This window comes from Lonchura striata, chromosome 1 (genome assembly GCF_046129695.1).
Source record: "Lonchura striata isolate bLonStr1 chromosome 1, bLonStr1.mat, whole genome shotgun sequence".
In the NCBI taxonomy this organism is placed as follows: Eukaryota; Metazoa; Chordata; class Aves; order Passeriformes; family Estrildidae; genus Lonchura; species Lonchura striata.
The window spans coordinates 103,396,754-103,417,603 of record NC_134603.1 but is presented as its reverse complement, the minus strand read 5'-3'; the positions used below and the strand labels follow the sequence as shown (position 1 = coordinate 103,417,603).

Here is a 20,850-nt window from a genome sequence, read left to right as displayed (position 1 = left end):
ACCAATTTCATGCCTAAAATGTTTGCTGATTTGTACTGCAACTCAATTCAAAATTCAATCTAAAGTAAACTTAGACCTTAAAATTAATTACAGAAACATGCATATATAAACAGGTACTTCATACAACACCAAAAAAAAAACAAACAAAAAAAAAACCCGAAAAAAAAACCCCTAAGCTTCAATGTTAATCAGATCTTTTATTATTGGTTCCATGCCAAGTTTTACATCCTCCCTCAGGTTAGCAAAAACACCTATTCCAGTCAAAAGCAGGAAGGGATGTCAGGCAGTACACTTACTATGTTTACATTCACAGCAACAAAAGCTATGTCAAGCATTTTCCATTTGTTTAGTAAAAAGAGATCATGTCAATCCCATAGCTAGACTGTTGAGCACTTGAAAACATCTCCCAACAGTTAGAGGCAACTGAGATCTGAAGAACCTTTTCAAGGGCCCAAAGTAAAAAGATATACACCAAAGTCATATAAATTATACACACATGAAGGAAAAATACCAAAACTGACAACAGCTCAAACTGAGAAAGCATTTTCTCAATAATTCATTTTTTACCTGATAAGGTGGCTCAACACAGAGAAGACTGGCTCCCATCATTAAGTTTGGGTGCTCACCTATCTCCCACTGAATAATAGGTAGGTAACAAAAGCCTACATAACAAACATATAAAATGAATACTCCTTGTGGCCACACCCAACATATATGTTTTATCTATCAGGATTGTGCCTGAGAATCAAGATGTTACATTACTAATTAGTAATCAGTAATGCTCTTCTCCAACTTTATCATCAAGCACAGTTCATTTATAATGAAGACTGCAAAGTGAGTAACTTCTGACCCTCAGTATCACCCACTCTGCTTTGTATATACCCAGTCTATACAATTATGCTGCCTAAGGTGCTGACTTCCACTGATGAAGGGAAATGCACTTAGAAAATTTGTAATGCACTCCTTCAATGTGTTACGCTTCTTTTGCTAACATCAGTAGCGGAAGAATAAACCCAAAACTATCTATCAAAGCTGTTCATGTCTTTAAATTTATAGTCCAAGCTGGCAGGATGAAACACAGATACAATTTCTTCCATTTTCTTTGTTGAAAATATTGAGATGGGCTTTAACATGCGGAATGAGTAATCCTCTCTGTTCCAGACTTTTGAGTGTGTCATTTAAAAACATGTAATGCAGCTCAAAGCTATTGCTGCTTGCAGTCCAATATTACTATCTTAAAAAGTATCCTTGAATCAAGTACTGTAAAGTGGGTCCAACTCTTACATTATTGTCAGAAAACTGAATGTACTGTATATTAAACTACTGAGATCCAACCAAAAAAAAAAAAAAAAACCATCCTGCCTTAAGTGAAAAAGCAGATGAGTACTATGTTAGGATATGATACACAGCCTTAGAAACAAAATTAACTTCACTTATAATAACTAGACAAACACGTGATAGCAAAAACATTCTTATTCCCTACTCTTCTAAGTGAGGTATCAGCAGGGTTTTCCAAGTCATATTTCAAAGCTATGGTAAACATGTAACATACATTAAGCATAAACATGTTCACCATACAGGCAAAATACCCTGCTTTTACTGTAACCTCTGCCTGTTGTAAGATATCACTACCACTTTCCTAATGGTTCCTTGTTAAGCAGACTGTTTTTGCATTTGCAACACTTTACTGTGAAAATGACCAAACTTCCTCCCACTTGCATTCATTCCCTGCAGACTACAATTTGGCCACAACTCAGCTATAAATCCCTATCTCACAATGAACTACTCATTAGAGAAATACGGAATACAAGTGCCTGAAAAAAAACCCACAACTTCCATTTTTTCATAGAGAAGTTGTAACAGCAGTCTCATTATCTGTTAGTTTTCCAGAAACTATCAGAACTTACTCAACTATCAGAAATTAATTCTATTCCAGCAAAACAGAACAGAATTCTTCTCCAGAGAAACTCGTGCCCTTGTAAATTTTCAGAAAATATATTTGTTTTAATATGCTGTTGAAAAAGAACAAGAAATTAAATCAGAAGTAATATCAAAAGCACAAATACAGACTTGGACAAAAAAATCCTATTTGAAGTTAATGGGACACAGTTTGAAGTACAAAAAAAAATACTATTCAATTCTAAACAGGAGACTAAACAGACAAAAGAAAATTCATTAATGAGTCACTACATATTAAGTCAAGACTCAGTGTGGTCTCATTACCAAGTAGGTTACACCTAATTAAAACTTAGCGCAAGATTCATATACAAAGACTAAACTGGCTGTTGCAGACTGTCAGAATTTTGAGTGAGGCCTGACCACTGAACCTGCACAACTCTCAAGAAACTCTTGCTAGATGCTTCCCACTTTTAAGCATGGCAGTGCTGTAAATGCTTCAAGGTATTATACTTTCCAAAGATGCTAGGAAAAAAAATCCAAAGAAATTCCTGCTTCAAATCTACCTTCTGAATGATCACATCACCTGATGTTTCAGCTGTCCATGCAGTACATACAGCATTTTCTACCAGCACTGCTGCTGGCCATGCTGTATAGAGACTCAGGTAGGGAGAGCAGGGAAGAAGGACAGGTACCACATTCCAAACACTTTCCTAAGCCAAACTATGTAACAAATTGCCCACAGGACACTAAAATACCTCCAAAATGATAGGTTTGTAACACTTAAACGTAAAATGAAATGCCTTCAGGCAAAATACCACTCTAATATAAGAAGTACCAAGCAACAACACTGCATGATTTTCACTCTGCTTGAATGTCTAGACTAAGGAGGTTGAAGCAATTCAAACAAGACACACTTAAAACTGAAGGAACTAAAAGTCTGCATGCCTTCTCTTTGGGGAAAACCACTCCCACTACACAAGTCTTGCTTTTCATACTTTTTATTTACCCTTCTTCTAGCCCACAAAACACATGCGCCTAATCATCAAAAAAGTAACTGAAGAACAATTCATATAAAACAAGGCCTAAAATGAAAAACATCTCTTCAACATTCAGTCTATTATACTCAAAATGGTATAAGAAAGTACTAAAAACTAAAAGGTTGAAAAAAGCTCACAATTAAGTCAATACATTTGACTCCTAATCTGAGTGTCAAGGAGTCAAACATCTGCTCCTATAGAGCAAAACCACAATCAAGCAACACATTTTTTTTTTATCCCACAAAATACTGGCAGAAAACGTTTCTATAAGCAAAATGCATAGCTGAGTTAAGTAAACAACATCTTATAGTATTTAAATCAAAATTAAAATCCTTCATCAAGCATCACAATTTGCAGTATTGTCATCACAATAATTTTTAATGAAGCACAACTTCAAATCCAGCATAGCAGACTACCACATTAACAGGTCCAGAAAGAGCAACCCCTGTTAGCATACATACCTTTGTCCTTCTTGAAGTCTAAAGCATCTTCCTTATCCGTCACTATTTCCTTCATGTTGATAATGCTTTGATGATTAAGCTGTCGAAGAATCTTAATCTCTCGAATAGCTGTAATTGGAAACCCTTCCTTTTCATTATCCAGTCGTACTTTCTTCAGTGCTACCATCTCCCCTAAGAGAAAATTTAAATAAAATCCATTAACATTAGCAACCAAACCATGGGATTTAGTATTGATTCGTATGTTTCTTTTTCAAAACCCCGATGCTTGCACCAAGCACCATGCTGAACAGAAATCAGCATCACATACAGAAGTAGAACTACAAATGAGAATTTTCAGCTACACACACTATAAGGGCTATCCTCCTTCTTCCTGCACAACTCACTCAAATATCCCAAAATTCCACACCATGTCTACCAGTAAAGAGTGGTAGCAGCTTTGGAGACAGAGGCCTGTGACAGCTCTGGATTTCTTAATACTACATTACCACTGGTCAGAATGCACGTATCTAGCCAGAAATACTATGCAGCTCAAGATATGAGGCAGATGACAAGAGTCCTCAGATTCATCAGTATACTTTCTACAAGCACAAGTGGCACTGCCATTTTTACAGTGAGGAGATTTTACATTTTGCTCTTGAAAGTTTATTTCTGTGTCTAGGAAGTTTACTGATAGCCCAGATATCTTTGTTACTTCTAAAAAGTACTTACACCCTACATTAACTTACACTACACACTCACAATCATATTCCAGCATGACACCACATCCACTTGCTCTGAAAGCCCATTATACAGCTTCTTCTAAGATTACCTCAAAGGCCATAATGCCACTCTCCACATGGGATTTGAATCCCAAGCTAACAGATTTGCTTGCTGTATCTGTACGGATGCCTTCAATGCAGAAAGCAACAACTTCTATGGGAGGGGAGGTTAAGAGATGACTGTGACGCACCTGAGGTTTGCCAAAAAGGCAATATGGTTATGACAGAATTAAAACGCAAATATGCAAAGAAAGGTATCTCAGGAGATCCTACAATGATTTGTAAAGGTGCTCAAGGTAGAAGCAAAATCTGTGACAGTTCAACTAGAACTAAAGTTTGCAAACAAGACAAGGACAGGTGAAGAATAAATAATTATTATAATTATAATCACACTGCTTATTCCTCTGGCGATCAGAAAGAAGGAACTGAGGCTGGTATGTGCTCCTATGGGATTCAATTACTGCTGAAATAGAAAATGGTCCAGCATGCACAAATAAGCCAGAAGAGTAAGCAATCATGGAAAGAACTACTAACTAATCACAAAACAATCACACAGCATATAGCATATAAGAAATTTGGATAATCTATTTAGAAGTAGTGACAATATTATGTATCCTACTGAGGACAGCTTGCTCATTTCAGCAATAGTTTAACATGAAATTAAAAAATAATGTAACTATTGTAAAGTCAGCTATATTGCAAGAATATTCCATGTGCAACTCTTCACAGCTATGTTGCACAGAAGCAGATTCTCTTCCTACTATGAACTAGTCACTACTAGAGTACAAACAATCATGACCATCCTCTTACAAACTTCATTGCCAACCTGTCTATGTTGACATTTAGTTTCCCCAGGATATTTAGCCTCTCTTCTTTACTAGTTCAACTTTATACAGACCAGCAAAACTCAAAAAAATAAGAATCAGAATTTAGGACTACTCAGATTCATTTCAGCCACAGCTTTACAGAGAAACGATTTTCTATTACAGCGAACAATAATTTCTGATTTAGACAAATGCTAAACTTAAAACTGAACACACCAACAACAAAAAAACTTCCAAATGTAAGAGAGCAGAATACCACAAGTTTTACTCAATATAAAACAAAATCCAAAACCATCCTGTTCATTTAAAATTGTAGTATTATATTCACCTTTTTTGAACTTACCTGTATCTTTATCTCTGGCTTTGTAAACTTGCCCGTAAGTGCCTTCACCAATAATACCAATGATATCAAATTTATCCACACAACGCTTTCCCCAGTCTATTTCTTTTTCTTTCGTTTCACCGTGTCGTGGTCCACATATTCTAAAAAGCAACAAATATTTTTAAGAATATAGCTAGTATATCTCGACACTGCCTTAGCTTTGAAGACACCCTCAACAGTATTTGCAACATTACCAGTTAACTGTCTTATTACCATTAAATAGCAATAAACCATGCAGTTTGAGTCAATAATATTTGATTAATTAAACATTAATATATAATTAATATTGAAAATGTCAAAAAGCAGAACTTTTGACAAGAACATATTTTAAAGAAACTATTATTATTTCTAGTTGCTTGATAAGTTGTTAAAAAAGTTTAATAAACATACTTTGGTCTTCTCTTGGTATGTAACTGAACTGCTGGTTTCTTTTCTTCAGGACTTTTGGGTACCTCAGCTCCTCCAGGCAACTCAGGTGGAAGTGGCAAGTCTGCAAGCAGGTGGCGAAGTTTCTTCTCTGTTTCTTTAACTGACTTCACTGAAAGATTTTCTCTCAAACTATTAAAAAAACCCATCATTTTGCTAGTAAGTTGAAGATAGCAGAATATTAACATAAAAGCAAAACTTATTGGAATTTAAAAAAAATATATATATTCTAGACTGTCAATGCACCAACACTTGAAATCTCTGCTTTTAAAATTTGCAGGACTTGGATAAATGACTCATAAATGGCTCTTTGGAAGATGCACAGTTAACAACCACAATTCTAGAGAACTGTGAAATCAGATGTTTCTGGTGAAAGCTGAAGTAAGATGACATAAGAAGCCTTACCAGGCCAGACTTCTGCCACGTAAGTTTCTTCTTTCAGGCTTATGGCCAAGACTATTAAAAGTATTTAGAGCTTAAGTGCTGAAGATCTGACTAACTCAGCTCCCTCTACAATTGGTCATCAGAGCTAATGAGCTTCATGCTTACATTAACATTGCCGGGCATCACAAGACTGTCCACATCACCTCATTTACAAATGTTAATTGCATACATCTGCTGAAACACTCCAGATTCAACACATTTCTAGTTACCAGCATGCATATCAAATGGGAAAAAAAATCAGATGAAAAAATGACAATGATTTTCTGACATGGGTTACTGACATCTGACTGATTTTTAACCTGCCATAATTAGATAACAGATACTGGTCATCTCTGTCTTGAGAAAAATCCCTGAACACATGTACAGCATCTTTTAATTACACAATGATCTGAGAAATGCTCTTACCATTCCAATGGGGAATCATAACTGCTGCAGGATTTCTTTTCTCAAGTACATAGCTCAATTTTAGCAGGACTTTTTAGTTTAGCTAGATTTGTCCAGCTACTGCATATCCAGTAATTTTAAAGCCATTACCATCTCTAAAGTTTACATAATTACATAATCACATAATTTCTCTCCTACAGGACACTCACACAATATTCACTCTTTTCATTCCCATCATTGTATCAATAAAACTTAAGTCATGCTTTGAAGGAACATTTTCCAAATTAGCTGCATTTACCAGATCGCACTATTCATCCTTCTCTGTGATGGTTTTTCTACAAGTTCTTGCCTGCTTAATTTCACAGATAAAGCAGGAACGTCTCTAAATGGAAATATATTGCCAACTCACATAACAGAATGCATACATTTTTTCTTACTTTTCTTGCAATGAGTAGTCCTTATATATGCAAATACAGCATTCTGGTGTTTTGCATATGTCTAGGCTTCTCTGAAAACTGAACATTTTATGTCTTCTACCACTTACTAAACTGTCAGTGCCGTATTTTAAAGAAGCATCACAAGGAAGCATAGACTGCCCTCAACACAAACATAATGGTTAACGTGCTATAAAGAATAAACCACCTTAGTGCAGTGCATGTAACTGTCATGGCACTAAAAAGCTCTAATTTTAAAGTTTATATATTAGTATTTCTCTCATAATTTTTCCCCAAAATTTTCAATATGAGTGAATGCCTAACAAATGAAACGTTCTGACACAGATTTTAGAAGTGGCATATGTAAATAGAGGCAGCCAAGAGCAGCTTTTTTTTCAGGTCTGCTGAATCACACATTATTGATGACCAGGGCAATTTTCCTTTTCAGCTAACCTGCACTGTGGGGTTGCAACACTGATGTTCCCTTAGGTCGCTTATTTGTGGGTTTATGAGATTCTTTCTGAAGGAACCAGACAGTTCTACATAGCAGTGAGCTCAAACTTTCTTTGTTGACACAAGTTCCCCACAGTAACTCTGAGCTCAAGGTGAATACCTTTGCCCTCCTCTGCCATTAAAAAACATTGATCTTCTTCCTTTGATTACTTAAGCTTTATCATGACTTATAATTTCTGATTCAAAGTTTATAACATCCTATAGGCAAAAATAAGCAAAGCATAAACGACATTCCATTACTTCTCATTAATCTTTCTAATGCAGCTGTTTGCAAGCAGTAAGCCTTTGGTTTTGAAAGGAGAATGAGTCCACTGCTGAAAGAACCCGTGCTTAATTGTAGCTTAATCCCTCAGTTTAGCTAACTTAAAACAGGTGAGCCATTAAAATATAACAATAATAATAATATCAGAAGCAATCATCCAGCTTCAATATGAAATCTCATTTCATTTTGTTTCAATTGATATTGCAATGCCAGTCATATTTAGTTAAACTACATAGATTAGGTTTTACTCAAAACAGTAAATCTTGCTCACAGGATCAGGATTCTCATTTACCTGGAGAGGATAGCTTTGTCACAAATGTAAATACAATCATACATTCACTACACCATTATTACATTTGCTGTAGTTTAATGCTGAAGGGTAAGAAACTATTTCTATCTTACAACCAAAAAATAATATATAACTGTCTAATACTATGTTAGGTTGCATTTATCTCCCAAGGCTTCTATGCACCTTTAATGTTTAATACATACTTAAATAACTAGCAAACACAAGAGAAATATCTTTAGCTAAAAATTTCTGGCTTACTTGTGATTTCCTGCATGCATGTGAGAGGCAGGTAGCACATTCAGCAAAACAAAACAAAACAAAAAAAAAAAAAAAAAAAAAAAAAAAAACCCACAAAAAACACACAAAAAAAAAAAGGCAAAAAACCCAAACAAAACAAACAAAACAAAAAACCCACAAAACCACCAATCATAGCAAAGATTCTCTGTTAGGACTAAAAACAGACTTAACATAGTCTAAATTCAGATGACATTTGAACATAGAAATTCATTTTTTCACTACAGACCTATTTTTACACTTCAAAATTAATACAAATGACAAGCCATGAACTTCCGTTCCATTACACATACTCAAAATAATACTGATCTTTGAAATAAATTACACTAAAATAACACCCAGCTATAAAACAATTGCCTTTCAAAAAGAAGAGAATCTTTTCTTCAAACCCCAGTTAAATAATTTTCTCATATTGCTACTGAATTCAACTTTTCCCCAGAAGTATGTGTATGTTCACACCAAACTTGAAATATTGAATCCTTGAATACATCCTTTAATTCATACCAAACCTATTATTACCAGCAACTTTTAAAATATTTCTTTAGTAGACTTTTTATAGAAAGCTTCTTCTTAGACCAAACTCTTCTTTTTTCAGTAACTAAAATTACTTTTAAGATCAAATTCCTCCAGTTCACTAACAGTCACCAGTCAAACAAGACTGAAGAGCAAGAACAAATTAAAAAATGCATTAGCCTGACCCGGCATATAGTTTTATATTTATTTTCCAAAGGAAATAACAACAACCATTATAAAAAGGAACAAACAATCCCAAAAGCAAATCTCTGTCACAACTCACCTATCAGTTTCTTTATCTTCAGGCAGCGTGGGAGGCAAAGGCAAGGGTGGTAGTGTGGAGGTCGGTAGTGCAACAATTCGATCCTTCTCCTTGGCTACTACACTTGGTGTACTTGGTTTGCTTTTCTCTTTTACAGGGACCGGTTGCTGCTTCACAACAGTCACTTTATTCTCTTTTACTGCTGCAGGCTTCTGTTTCGTAATTTTGTCTGCAATTAAATTATTTTCTGCTTTTGTTTCAGGAAGCGAGACCTTTGCTTTTGCCTTGTCATTTTTCAGATTTGCACTGCTGGTAGGAGAAGGTGTATGCTCAGTTTTGATTTTCTTCAGGTCCTTAACATTATTCACTTGAGGTGCACTTGCAGCAGTATCAGTGCTTCCCTTAGTAGGTGTTGAAGTATTGGAAGCTTTCGCACTAGCTTTGGCTGCCTCGGCAGCTCTTGCTTTTTTGTTTTTGTTCAGCTCAGCAGCCAGGCTACTCTTCAGAGTCAATGTACTAGGAGAAATACTTGAATGACGACTTCTGGATCTAGACAATCTGTGTCTGCTACGAGACCTGGAGTGCCTTGATGAATATGGGCTTCTGCTTCGAGATTTTGCTGATCTCCTGTTTCAAAAAAGTAAAGATTTACCCAGGTAAAATTAAGTCTAGTTGCTTTTCCAGCACATCTACTTTTCTGACAAATTACATTTTTAAAATCAATTATTATCACCATGCTCATTGAATAAACAGAAGTCTGTGAAATAAGAAAGACAAAAAATAAATTTCAATAGTTAATCAATGAAGATTTTACACTTTCTTGTTAGAAAACATTAAAACCCTTATATGTAGTTTCTCATCTCGCAGAACTGCAAAATACAATACTTATATAAGGCAAAAAATGTTCTGCTTTTCTCACTACTTGAGATATTTTTTTCCTTAAAGAAAATCTTAATATACACAACTTGTACAAGCACTATTAGTATACACAGTACTTGAGAAAAATTCAATTGACTACATAGTCAGAATTCACCAAAATGAAATTAAAATTACAGAGGACATGAGAAATCTAAACACTGTTTTTAATTGTAGCAATGTCTGAATTTTCAGTTCCATAAATATCATTAAGTTAACTTAGGAAAAAAATGGAATACTAAAGCCTGCAATGTAGCCAACTGAAAGACAGCTTTCCTTTTTTGAAATCTAATTGTACAACTTCAAAAAGAATCAAAGCAAACAACCTCCCCTGCTCCCAAAAGCCCAAGTACCCAACATTTGTTACAGTTATTGACAAGCAAACATAACCCACAAACGGGCCTATGCTATAACTACATCTGAATGCAGACACTAATAGAAAGAAGGAAAAAAAAAAAATCAAAGCAACCACATAGCAATGTTATAAAAGAAATTAAATTTAGGGGGTTTAATCCATTTTACCATACCAAGAATAATAAGGAAATTCATCAGATTGACAAGTATTTTCTTGATTAAAGTTTGATAGAAATTTGTTTTGCTTATCATTTGGAGGAAAAAGCATATTCAGGATTAAAAACACCCAGTATCCATTAGCTGGACAAATAAAAAAGTATCAAGCAATAGCAAAAATAGGCCTTCCTGAAAATACAAGAATTTCAGAGTTCAAAAGATAGTACACAGTGTATGGAGGTTGCTAAAACAAAAGGAAACAAAAAACCCAGACCAAACCAACAAAAAAAAAAGTAGCCCAATAAATAAACAAAAAGAATGCCAACTACTATCTATGATCCGGACTACCCATCCCATACCAAATTTAATTTTACTGACTATTCAGTAAATCCAGTTTTAATTATCAACACACAAAATTATATCTCAATGCTTCAACTGAACAAATATTTAATCAAGTACAATAATGTTTCTTTTGTGTGCAATATTGACTAATTTCTATATTTACACTCTTCTTCCTTTTATAATGCAGGAACTCTTACCCAATAAAAAGTCACTCAGATAAATCAAAAAGTGACTGAAACAATGTATATGCACACTATATAGCACAGCACAAGCTTCAAAATTCTACAGATGAAATGGATCCAAATGGCTAGATTCATGAAAGAAAAAAAAAAAAAAATCAAATCTCAGATGAAGATAACTCTTGGAAACTAGCACAGTTCAATAATACGCCAGAAAGCATGTTTTATAGGATTTTCTGGCACAGCAAGGTAACAATAATGGACAGCAATAATAATAATAATAATAATCCTAAAAGTTTTTTACACTGTAATTGAAAGAAGCCTCACAATTATCTTCTAACATTTTTCAACCAAAATCTAATGTTTGGTTTACTCAGTAAAGAGATAATTGATGTTCATGTCTAATAAACACCAAATAAAATCATAATATTGGGCACAAAAATTCAATTGAAAACTCTCTTCTCCATTATTAATCCTGTTGCTGAAGTAATTTTTCTCATTATTTTGAAGATCTAAGTACTAAATCTCACAGAATATTTCTAGAGGTTTGACCAAACAGGAGTAAAACTAAAAAAGTACCAAGTTCCATCATAAAGAGTTTAAACAATGTAGAAGGAAGAAAAAGAAAGAAAAATCTAGAAAATACACACTTCAAATGCTAGACCAGAGCTGTTCTCACATGGCTGTCTCACTTCTGGAGCAGAATTACTGAGGATCTCAAACAGTGTTGTTACTGCTTTAGATCTGCACCCGCCCCAGAACCAGTATCATTGCATTTCTCCAGCATCAAGCACAAGCTAATAGTCCCCATTAGTCCTAAACTGACTTCTATAAATGGTGCATCATTTGCAAGGATGTCACTGACCTGTCTTGGAAAAAATTTCCTTGCACATCTTGTTTATAAATCAGCTATTTCAAACTGACTCGCTCCAATTACCTGTAGAACATAACCTTCATCCCAAGTACATCATAACAATCTGTACTAAATTTAAAACATGCCCTAAGCCTCTCAAAATGAGCCCTGTTTCTTTCGTAAGTATGATACGGGGGTTTCTTGTTAATTTTGATTGATACCTAACAAAGAAAGTAATCACATAACTAACAAATACAGACATAATTTCACAAGCACTAGAAAAGAGAAGTAGCAGCTTAAAACAACACAGTTGGTGAGACATCGTGCCTGACTCTAAGGCTGCCTCTGTTCCACTTTGGCGCAAAATAAAACAGGTGCATTTAGCTCACTGCTAAGGATAAAATGAAAAAATCTGCTCAAATCAGTGACAACTAATTTCATCATCTGATTCAGCTACCACAACTCAGTGAGGAAGAGGCAGTTTTGAAAACACAGGGCACAAATAACCTAAACATCTGTACTTCAAAAACAAATAAGACTTGACAGTGGATTGATGTCTGTACCAATACTAGTCAAAAGAGTCTGGGACATGAACATGAATTTATGCAAGCTCAGCTGAAAAAAAACCAAACCTAACCATTGTCCATCATGGCTTTCACACTCCACATGAGAACTGCACAGCCTTTCCATGTCAGAACCGCATTCATGTGGGAGACAGCAGATATGTATGCACACAAATAGTAACGTTTCAGTCCCAGTACCTATTACAGCCCTTAACAGCAGATCAAAATGATAGCAGCCTAGTTATGAAATATGTTGACTGATTATAACTTCTACACTGGTTTAAATTTTCCAAAAACTTTTCAATATTTATGTCAGAAAAAACTATTATATTACCTTTATATAGTACCTTTAGCATCCCAAAAACCTTAGCAAGAATCCCTTGCTGTACCTGAACCACTGAGGCAGACCCTAAAGAATACAGCAAAAGCATTAATATTTTCAACCAAACTGACAAATCCTGAATTTTAAGTAAAAAGCAGATTCGTCAAAGTGCTAGTTATTCAAGTTACAATGATAAAACCTGCTGTTTTCATAAGCCTAATAGTCTTTCCAAACACTCAACTATCACTTCCTTTCATCTCTGTAGTTCAGAAGTCCCAAAAGACTAAACAACTTATGTACAAGTTTTCACCTATAAAAATGGCACAAACCCAAAAATATGGACACATTTACAAGCTTTCCCTCAAAAGCTTATACAGCACTCAGAGTGGAAAAATATTGCTTAATACATAATAAAACCAGCCAGCTCACTCTGTTCAGACATAACATTTGACATAAAAGATGAAGTCACAGCAGCACAGAAATGCACTCACGCAACAGCCAGTGTCTGCCAGTTAATAGGACACTGCCTACTTAGTGAGACCCTAAACACCAAGAGAGGCATGTGAAGTACACAGTGTAAATCTTCCAGCAGGTCTCTATTAAATGTGGGTGCATGCATACACATACCTGTAAAATGCCTTATCTGACATTTGACACCAACTGTTTCAGACCTAGTCAGCAGCCTGTTTTTAACACACAGTAAAAAGGAACAAAAGAAAGATGGCTACAACTGCACAGACCTGCACTGCAAAAAGCAAATACATTGAACAACACAATTCAAATTTCTCTTCCTGAAGTAAGGAGAGATCAGGAAGTTTACTAAACCTAAAGGCCACATTTCACTCTCTTAAACTGAAGCACCAGCATGTGCTGTTAACACACGAGGGGAGAGATTAATAAGTAGTTACTAAGAAGGTAACTTTCCTTCAATGCATCTCCCTGTTTGCACCCAGAAGTTCTGCCCCATTTTAGAGTACCTTTGCCACTTAAGCCATTAATCTTGAATTCACTTCACACAAGTGTATAGATCCCTGCAGAGAAGACAACAGCCATACTTCATGACATATGTAAAATCCTTTCTGAGCCATATATAGATGTGTTTTTATATATTGAGGTTGATGACAAAAAGAAAATAGAAAACTGATGTGCCTGAAGACCATAAGTATGCACAACCAGACTACCTGCAAAGGGACATGGATGAAATTACATTTTAGCTATAGCTAAAATAAAATGAAAAACAAACAAGCAAAAAAGTTAAGATATTATCTACAAACCATATACAAGAAGAGACAAATTTAAAGAAAGTGATAGAGGAAGAAAGCACTAGTAAGGAAGCCACCTGAAACCAAAACTCCACTTTTCAGGCAAGAAAAATACTGCCCTCAAGGATGGTGAAAAAAAAGTTGGTTTAGGTATCATGGTTCTTTCTTTTTAATTTTTTGATTTTGCATAATACCCAGCATTTCATAAAACAAACAGGTGTTCATTGCTTCTCTGCTTCACACAATATATTTAGTTTAGAAAAAACTACTTGAGATCAAAAGGTTTTGAATTACAGGTTTCAAAACTGTTCCAATGTTTCTCCTTCCTGACAGGCAACATTTTATTGCACTTCACTGGCTCACTAAAAAATTTACTGATTAATTTAACAAAGAAAAAAGTCTAGTGATATAATATCACTTAGCACTCTAAGCTGCTGTTTGGAATTCTTCCATTTTCTGCTTGAGAATGTATCTTGTAGTGTCTTGATATTTGAAAGCAGAGAGGAAAGAAAACTGTTACCTAAGTCAGATTTCCAGGAATACACTTCATTCAGTTTACATGGTTTTTCTTGCCATACTCCTTTTCTAGGTGTTTCTTTCTGTCGCCTCTCAGTATCCCCTTAATACCAAAAAATGTTACATTTTATTGACAAACCCAAATGATCATGTGTTGTCTTCTCATGTTTCTAAACCTAAAAACCTCTTTTCTTCTTAACTGCTTTAAGAGCAAGCTTAATCCATTTTGTTGATGGCCAGCTACATGTTACCTAAGTGCAAACAATTTTGTAGTTGAAATACATAAGAGTCTGTGAGTTGAACAAGGGAACTGACTTTGTCAGTAACTTTTTAACAATGCATAACACAAAGGTATTTATGAGAACAGGAAGGCAAAACCAAGAAACCTAACAGTCTAAAGGAGGTTAAAACAACCACTGTAGCCCAGTTCTTTTCTTAACCTGCAGGTAATGCGTGACTACTGACTTAGCACTGCCATCCTTCCCTGCACAGCAAGTGTATTTGAGAAGAGAGACCTAAAGTTAACCAACAGGCTTCGCAACAGACCTTCCAGGACATTTACAATCCCTTGGTAACATAAACCACCTTGACAAAACATTTTAGCTCATAGTATAGCTTTTCCATGTTGGTCTAGCAGGCAAACATACAGTTCATTTCTTTAAGCCATTGCAGTAATAGTATTCTTTTACTTGATCCCTTATTTGCTAATTTTATTTATTTTCTCTAGCCCCTAGTTCAAGGTTACATTCTATGCAGCTCTGCAACCAACCTCCTACTCAGCTGCTTTGTACATGAAGATCATATAACCTGTCTTACTGATTCAAACTAAATGTAAGTCATTAAAATGGTCTCCAATACACACTGGAAAACTCTCAGCTAGGCATTTGTTTCTTGAACTTACTTTAAAACCCTCTATTTTCATATGAGAACTTAGTCTACAAAGAAATCAACCAGTAAAAGGTCAAGTAAACTCAAAATATGTGTTCGAACACATCTGAAGTTAAATTTTCCAAATTAAATTCTTTTTTTCAAATAAGGAAAGAAGCAGCAGCAACAAGGAAAAAGGAAAGACACATGAGCAAAAGGCAAAGGCCAGCAATATGCACTGGGAAAATTAGCTATTTGAAACAGTGAAAACCTAGAGTGGTCCATTTTAAATTCTGCAAAATACAGTTTTACTAACCAAAATTATAGAGCTTAAAATTAATTTAAAAAAAATCTATTTTAACTAATCAAGGGTGGGCGGGGGGGGAATGGGAATCAAACTCTCTCTTAATCCTTTAAATTCAAAGTAGCAGAATTACTGGAATGAAAGTAATTTCTAAATCAGTGTATGGCACCATGGATTCTCCATTTACTACCTGAATATGTATTTTACTGTTTTCCCTACACTTGTTGTGATTTTGCACATAAATGACCCGTATTTTGCAGAGCCTCACTACTACAGACTAGCTACCAATACAGAGATTACTCTACTACCAAAAAAAAAATACATCTTGTATCTTTCCTATAAGCAACATCTATGCACATAGTAGTACTATGCTAGTAGTGCCCCACCCACTTACTTTTATCTAAGCAGACGGGTAGGTGTATCCAAATTTGGAAAAATGCAATTACTCATCTATACTGCTAACTGATTTAAATGTGTGATCACATAACATATGACCAGACTCAAGTTACAAAAAGTAGTTCTCCAGAAACTAGTTTAGCATGAAATTGTAGGCAGCAAGAGACTGTGTGTGATTCTTTTGTCAACCATGGGGTTTGGTTGAGAATTTTTTATTCAATCCAGTCATTTTACCAGTAGAGAAATAAATACCTCATACTTTTAGAAGATTTTCCATTTCGAAAATATGCATGTCCTACTTTAGAACTGTTGTGACACCCTATCCATATATTAACCCATATATATTTACAAGAAAATAAGAGTAATATAGATCCACCGCAGTAAGTACAGAAGTTTTGTCCAACAAGTGAATACAGCTCAATCAGTTTACCAAAATCACAAACTTTCCCTACTATTACAATTGGAAAAGTAATTAGTCAACCATGTAAAGAGTAATCACCAAATATGGAACACATATCCAGTGTCTTTGTTTCTCCTTAGAACCCACAGCCAAACATGACCTAAAACCAGCTAAGTCAGTACTGCACTTCAAACCTCACAGCAACAATGCACTGTTGCTGCTTCAAACCAGTAAAGCTGACTTCACTTGTTTCTCTTCTAGCTGTTTACTAGAAGTTTCTCCCTAAGCAGCTCAGACACCTAGATTAAAAAAAATCATCATTAAACACAGAGGCCTTCCAAGCATACTAGAACTGCTTCCTAATAATTTTCTACATACCAAAATAACTGGGTAATTTACATAACACTAGAGAAGACATATATGACACCTAAAATGAAAAGAGCAAAAAGACTTGCAGGCCAAAATACTCAGTCACATACAAAATCACTGCTGTTTGGACATAAACCCAGAATTAAGCCTTTAAATCATCAAGATGAAGAACACAGGTGCTGCCTTCATGAAACTGTAACATTCTATCAAGTCTAAGGCCACTGTATCATTATCGAACAGGAGAGCAAAATGTTCAGCATTTTGGCTGTAATACTAGAGTCAAGCAAAAAGTGAGTATGACATAGTTTTGAATGGTTAAAAAAAAAGTATAAACTGCTACCTTTCTATTTCCCCACTGCCATTGCAATATACATGATTATCAATAGCTGTATGGAAAAAAACACTGGCTTTCATTTCTCTGCAACAGGTAAACATCAACAATTTATCTTCACACTTTAGGTTTCTTTTGTTTTCTATGCAAGTGACATTTTTGCAATAAATGCCCCATTAGGACAGATCTTTCTTTCTACATACAGAATTTTCACTTTTTTTCTACATACATCCTTTTCACTTAGCCATTCCAATTCCTCTCCTGAACACCTGACAGTCTGCATTTGTCTGTAAGCAGTTAAAAACTGAACACAAATTACAATTCAACTGGAGGGAGGAATAAAGGCGGGAAGTCACAAAACTAACTTCTAGCAACAGATCTGGAGGCTCAAGAAAGACTCACTACAGAGTGAATACCAAAATCAGGAGATTTAAACTTTCATGCTTCAAATCACAGGCCCACTACCAACAGAAAAAGAACACTCCTACAAAACTCTACTACAGCCCAATTAGACAGTGCATACAGAACCCTGGCTATTCCTAAATACAAACCTCAAATACATAATTATGTGCATCATTATTAGCTTTGTTATTCCAGGATATAAGCAACTACAGAAAATAATCTGATTCCCAGGGCATTTAAATCAAACTATGCACATAATATTCCTGTTATGCTATTATTCAAATAATTTTGAAAGTGTATTTTAACCACTTGTAACAGACTCTCACAGAAGAACAGCATGATGTTTTCAGAGCAATTACAGTGTTTTCTTCTTGAAACACCCTACTGCTTACAAAATTATTCTGTACAACCACACTTTTAGACAATAGCTATTCTTATCCCACGGCACTTTGGCTCTATCTCTCTGAACAAAGTAGGACACAGCTTTGTTACTTTGCTCTTTAAACAGCATTTGATGTACACCCAGGACAGCAGACTCTGAGAGCCCAATGAAACATGGAACGGCTTTATCATATTCCCTGGATACACTACAGGACTCCCCCAAATGGTGATCTACACAAAGTGTTTATTAAAAACACCAGAGAACAGTTCTCAGACAACCCACCAAGTAATGCCTTGTAAACAAAATTCTTGCCAGTGGAACAACACATTGCTGGATATCTTTAAAACTGAAGTCCAGACATGAATTTAAGCAAGTCTACAAACAACGAGGCAACAGTAAGGTTCCAATATAGGAAATAAAAACCTTCCGTTATAAACACATATTAAGCAAATACTTTTAAATTTCCAGTGTATTTTTCTGCAGGTTAAAATATTCTGAAGAGCTTTAATTCCACAACACGATTTGCCTCTAACTAGAAAGATACAGCTCACACTTCCTCTCCACATAAAATTCAAAAACTCATGCAATGCTGACCTTTACACCCCGAGTTCCCACTAATACTGGAGAAAAATTATCTGCAAGCATGCATTAATTATATACATGTGCATAACCTTACCAGGAAAAGAGCTTATGTTTTTTATAGCTTATGTAAAGTACAAGACAATTTATCAAAACATGGCACTAACTTAATTTTCTAGCAAAACAGAAAGCCCAAGTCCTTCCATAGACCTCTAAATAGAACAAGAAAACACTTGTAAACACAAATTGCCTGTCAGTTGGTTTTCTCTTTAGATTAGCAAAAATTAAACCTAATCCAGATATATTTGATATGCATCCTATTTTACCCAAGAACAGAATACATAAAAATGTACCACGGGACGTCTATACTTTGTAAGCAAAGATTTAAAAATCAAAATTGTTCCTTTAGAAAACCTGTCCTCCAAGGAACCTCTTCCTTCAGTCATTCTCATCTGAAAACGTTCTCATACCCTTTAACGTTTAAAAGCCTTTTTCCAGCCAGGTGGTCTCCCACGGAGAGAAACTGGCCACAAAAGTGTTACAGGCACTCGCGTCTCCCTTTCGCCCTGAGACAGGACAGGAAGATCTTTGTACTTCTCCCTCTCCCCTGCCCCTCACCCCAGCTTTCTGGCAGCAAAAGGGAAAGAGGGAGGATTGCTTCTGGATGTAAACCTCTCCGGCCTCTCCTGCATTCCTGTCCCAGTCATTACTCCCCTCCTCCACACACCGGGCCCCCAGTCCATCCCGCCTTCATCCCCGGGCCCGGACTTACCGGATAACGGGGCTGTAGGGGCTTCGCGACCGGCGCCAGCTGCTGTAGGGGCTGGGCGACACATCCCCGCCGCGTTCGTACGAGCTGTGCCGGCTGTAGCTGGGGGATCGGCGTCGGCTGTAGGGGCTAAGTGGCGAGCGGGCGCCCACCGGGCTGAGCGACTTGCGGCTGCGCTGGCTCTGCGAGGAGCGATGCAGAGGAGGGCTGTCATCCCGCCCGGGGCTGGGCGACGAGCGCTGCCGCCGGTACGCCTTGGGCTCGAGCTTGTCGTCCCGGTAAGCTTTTGGAGGGTCCTTGTACGCCGACGGTGGCTCTTTAGCCGCTTTAGTCCGGCTCCGGTGCGATTTGCTCTCCCGGTCTTTCCTGCCGCTGCTGGGCGAGGGGAGGGAGCCCTTCCTGCGGCCGTCGCTGCCACCGCCGCCGCTGCTGCTGCTCTTGAGTCCCTCCCGGTCTTGGCTCCCAGTGTGGTTGTGGCGGCTGCGGGATTTGGAGGACGAGGAGGGCTCGGATGCCCCGCGGCCTGGTGCCGCCGTCCCCTCCTGCTGCGCCTTTTCCTCTCCCCGCCGGCGGTGCTCTCGATGCCGCTCCTTGGAGCGCCCGCTGCTGCCGCGGTGCTCCCGACGGGACCGGCCGCTTCGCTCTGCCTCGCCCCGCTGCCGCTGGGTCCCACCGCCCGAGGAGGAGCCCGGGCTGCCCCCGCCGCTGCCCCCGCCGGCCGCGCCGCTGCCCAACAGTCCCTCGGACTGGGAGCTCACGTCGTCGTATTCCTCCACCAGCGTGCTCAGCCCGCCGCTGCCGCGCCGCTTCTCCGCCTCCTGGGTGCCCCCGCCGCCGCCGCCGCCGCCGCGGCCCCGCCGCCGCTTATGCCGGGAGCCCGAGCGCCGCTTGCCTCGCGGCCGCTTCCGCTCCCCGCCGTCCCCGCAACAAGAGGAGGCGCCGGTGGCCGCCAGGAAGAGCAGGGACTGTGGCGGCAGCGGCGGCTGCAGCAGCGGGGGCTGCAGGAGCGGCGGCTGCAGCAGCGGGAACAGCAGCGGGTGCGGGGCCGGCGGCGGCGGCTGGGCCGCGAAGCGCTTCCGTCTCCGGTGGTGCAGCCGCTTCTTGTCGGCCGCCGCCTCCACCGCCGTGCTGCCGCCGCCGCCGCTGCCCCAGCCCCGGCTGCCCCCGCTCCCGCCGGCCGCCGCGTCCGAGGTGCTCGGCATCGAGCTCGCTCACGGCCGAGGGCGCGGCCCAGAGAACCCGCCGCCACCGCCGCGCTCAGGGCGCCATGGGGACCCGGCGGCGCCGCGCACACGTACCGGGACGGACACTCGCGGGCCGCGCCGGGGCCTCGCTCGCTCCCGCACCGCCTCACATGGGGCCGCAGCGATACATACGGGGTCCGGCCGGGGCCGGGCGCGCTGCCCG

The 20,850-nt window shown here is 38.2% G+C and overlaps 1 protein-coding gene across 4 annotated transcripts in view; it reads right to left on the bottom strand.

Moving 5' to 3' along the window:
- CDK13 (cyclin dependent kinase 13) overlaps window positions 1–20,645 on the bottom strand; it is a 46,562-nt gene extending 25,917 nt beyond the window's left edge. For all 4 annotated transcript variants that reach the window (XM_021546882.2, XM_077786232.1, XM_077786228.1 and 1 more), the window contains exons 1-5: window positions 19,447–20,645; window positions 9,204–9,809; window positions 5,752–5,919; window positions 5,323–5,462; window positions 3,398–3,568 (exon numbers count right to left, since the gene is read on the bottom strand). In XM_021546882.2, coding sequence (XP_021402557.2) covers window positions 3,398–3,568; window positions 5,323–5,462; window positions 5,752–5,919; window positions 9,204–9,809; window positions 19,447–20,645 — 2,284 coding nt within the window. The remainder of the gene's footprint in view (window positions 1–3,397; window positions 3,569–5,322; window positions 5,463–5,751; window positions 5,920–9,203; window positions 9,810–19,446) is intronic.
- Between the last annotated feature and the right edge of the window lie 205 nt (window positions 20,646–20,850).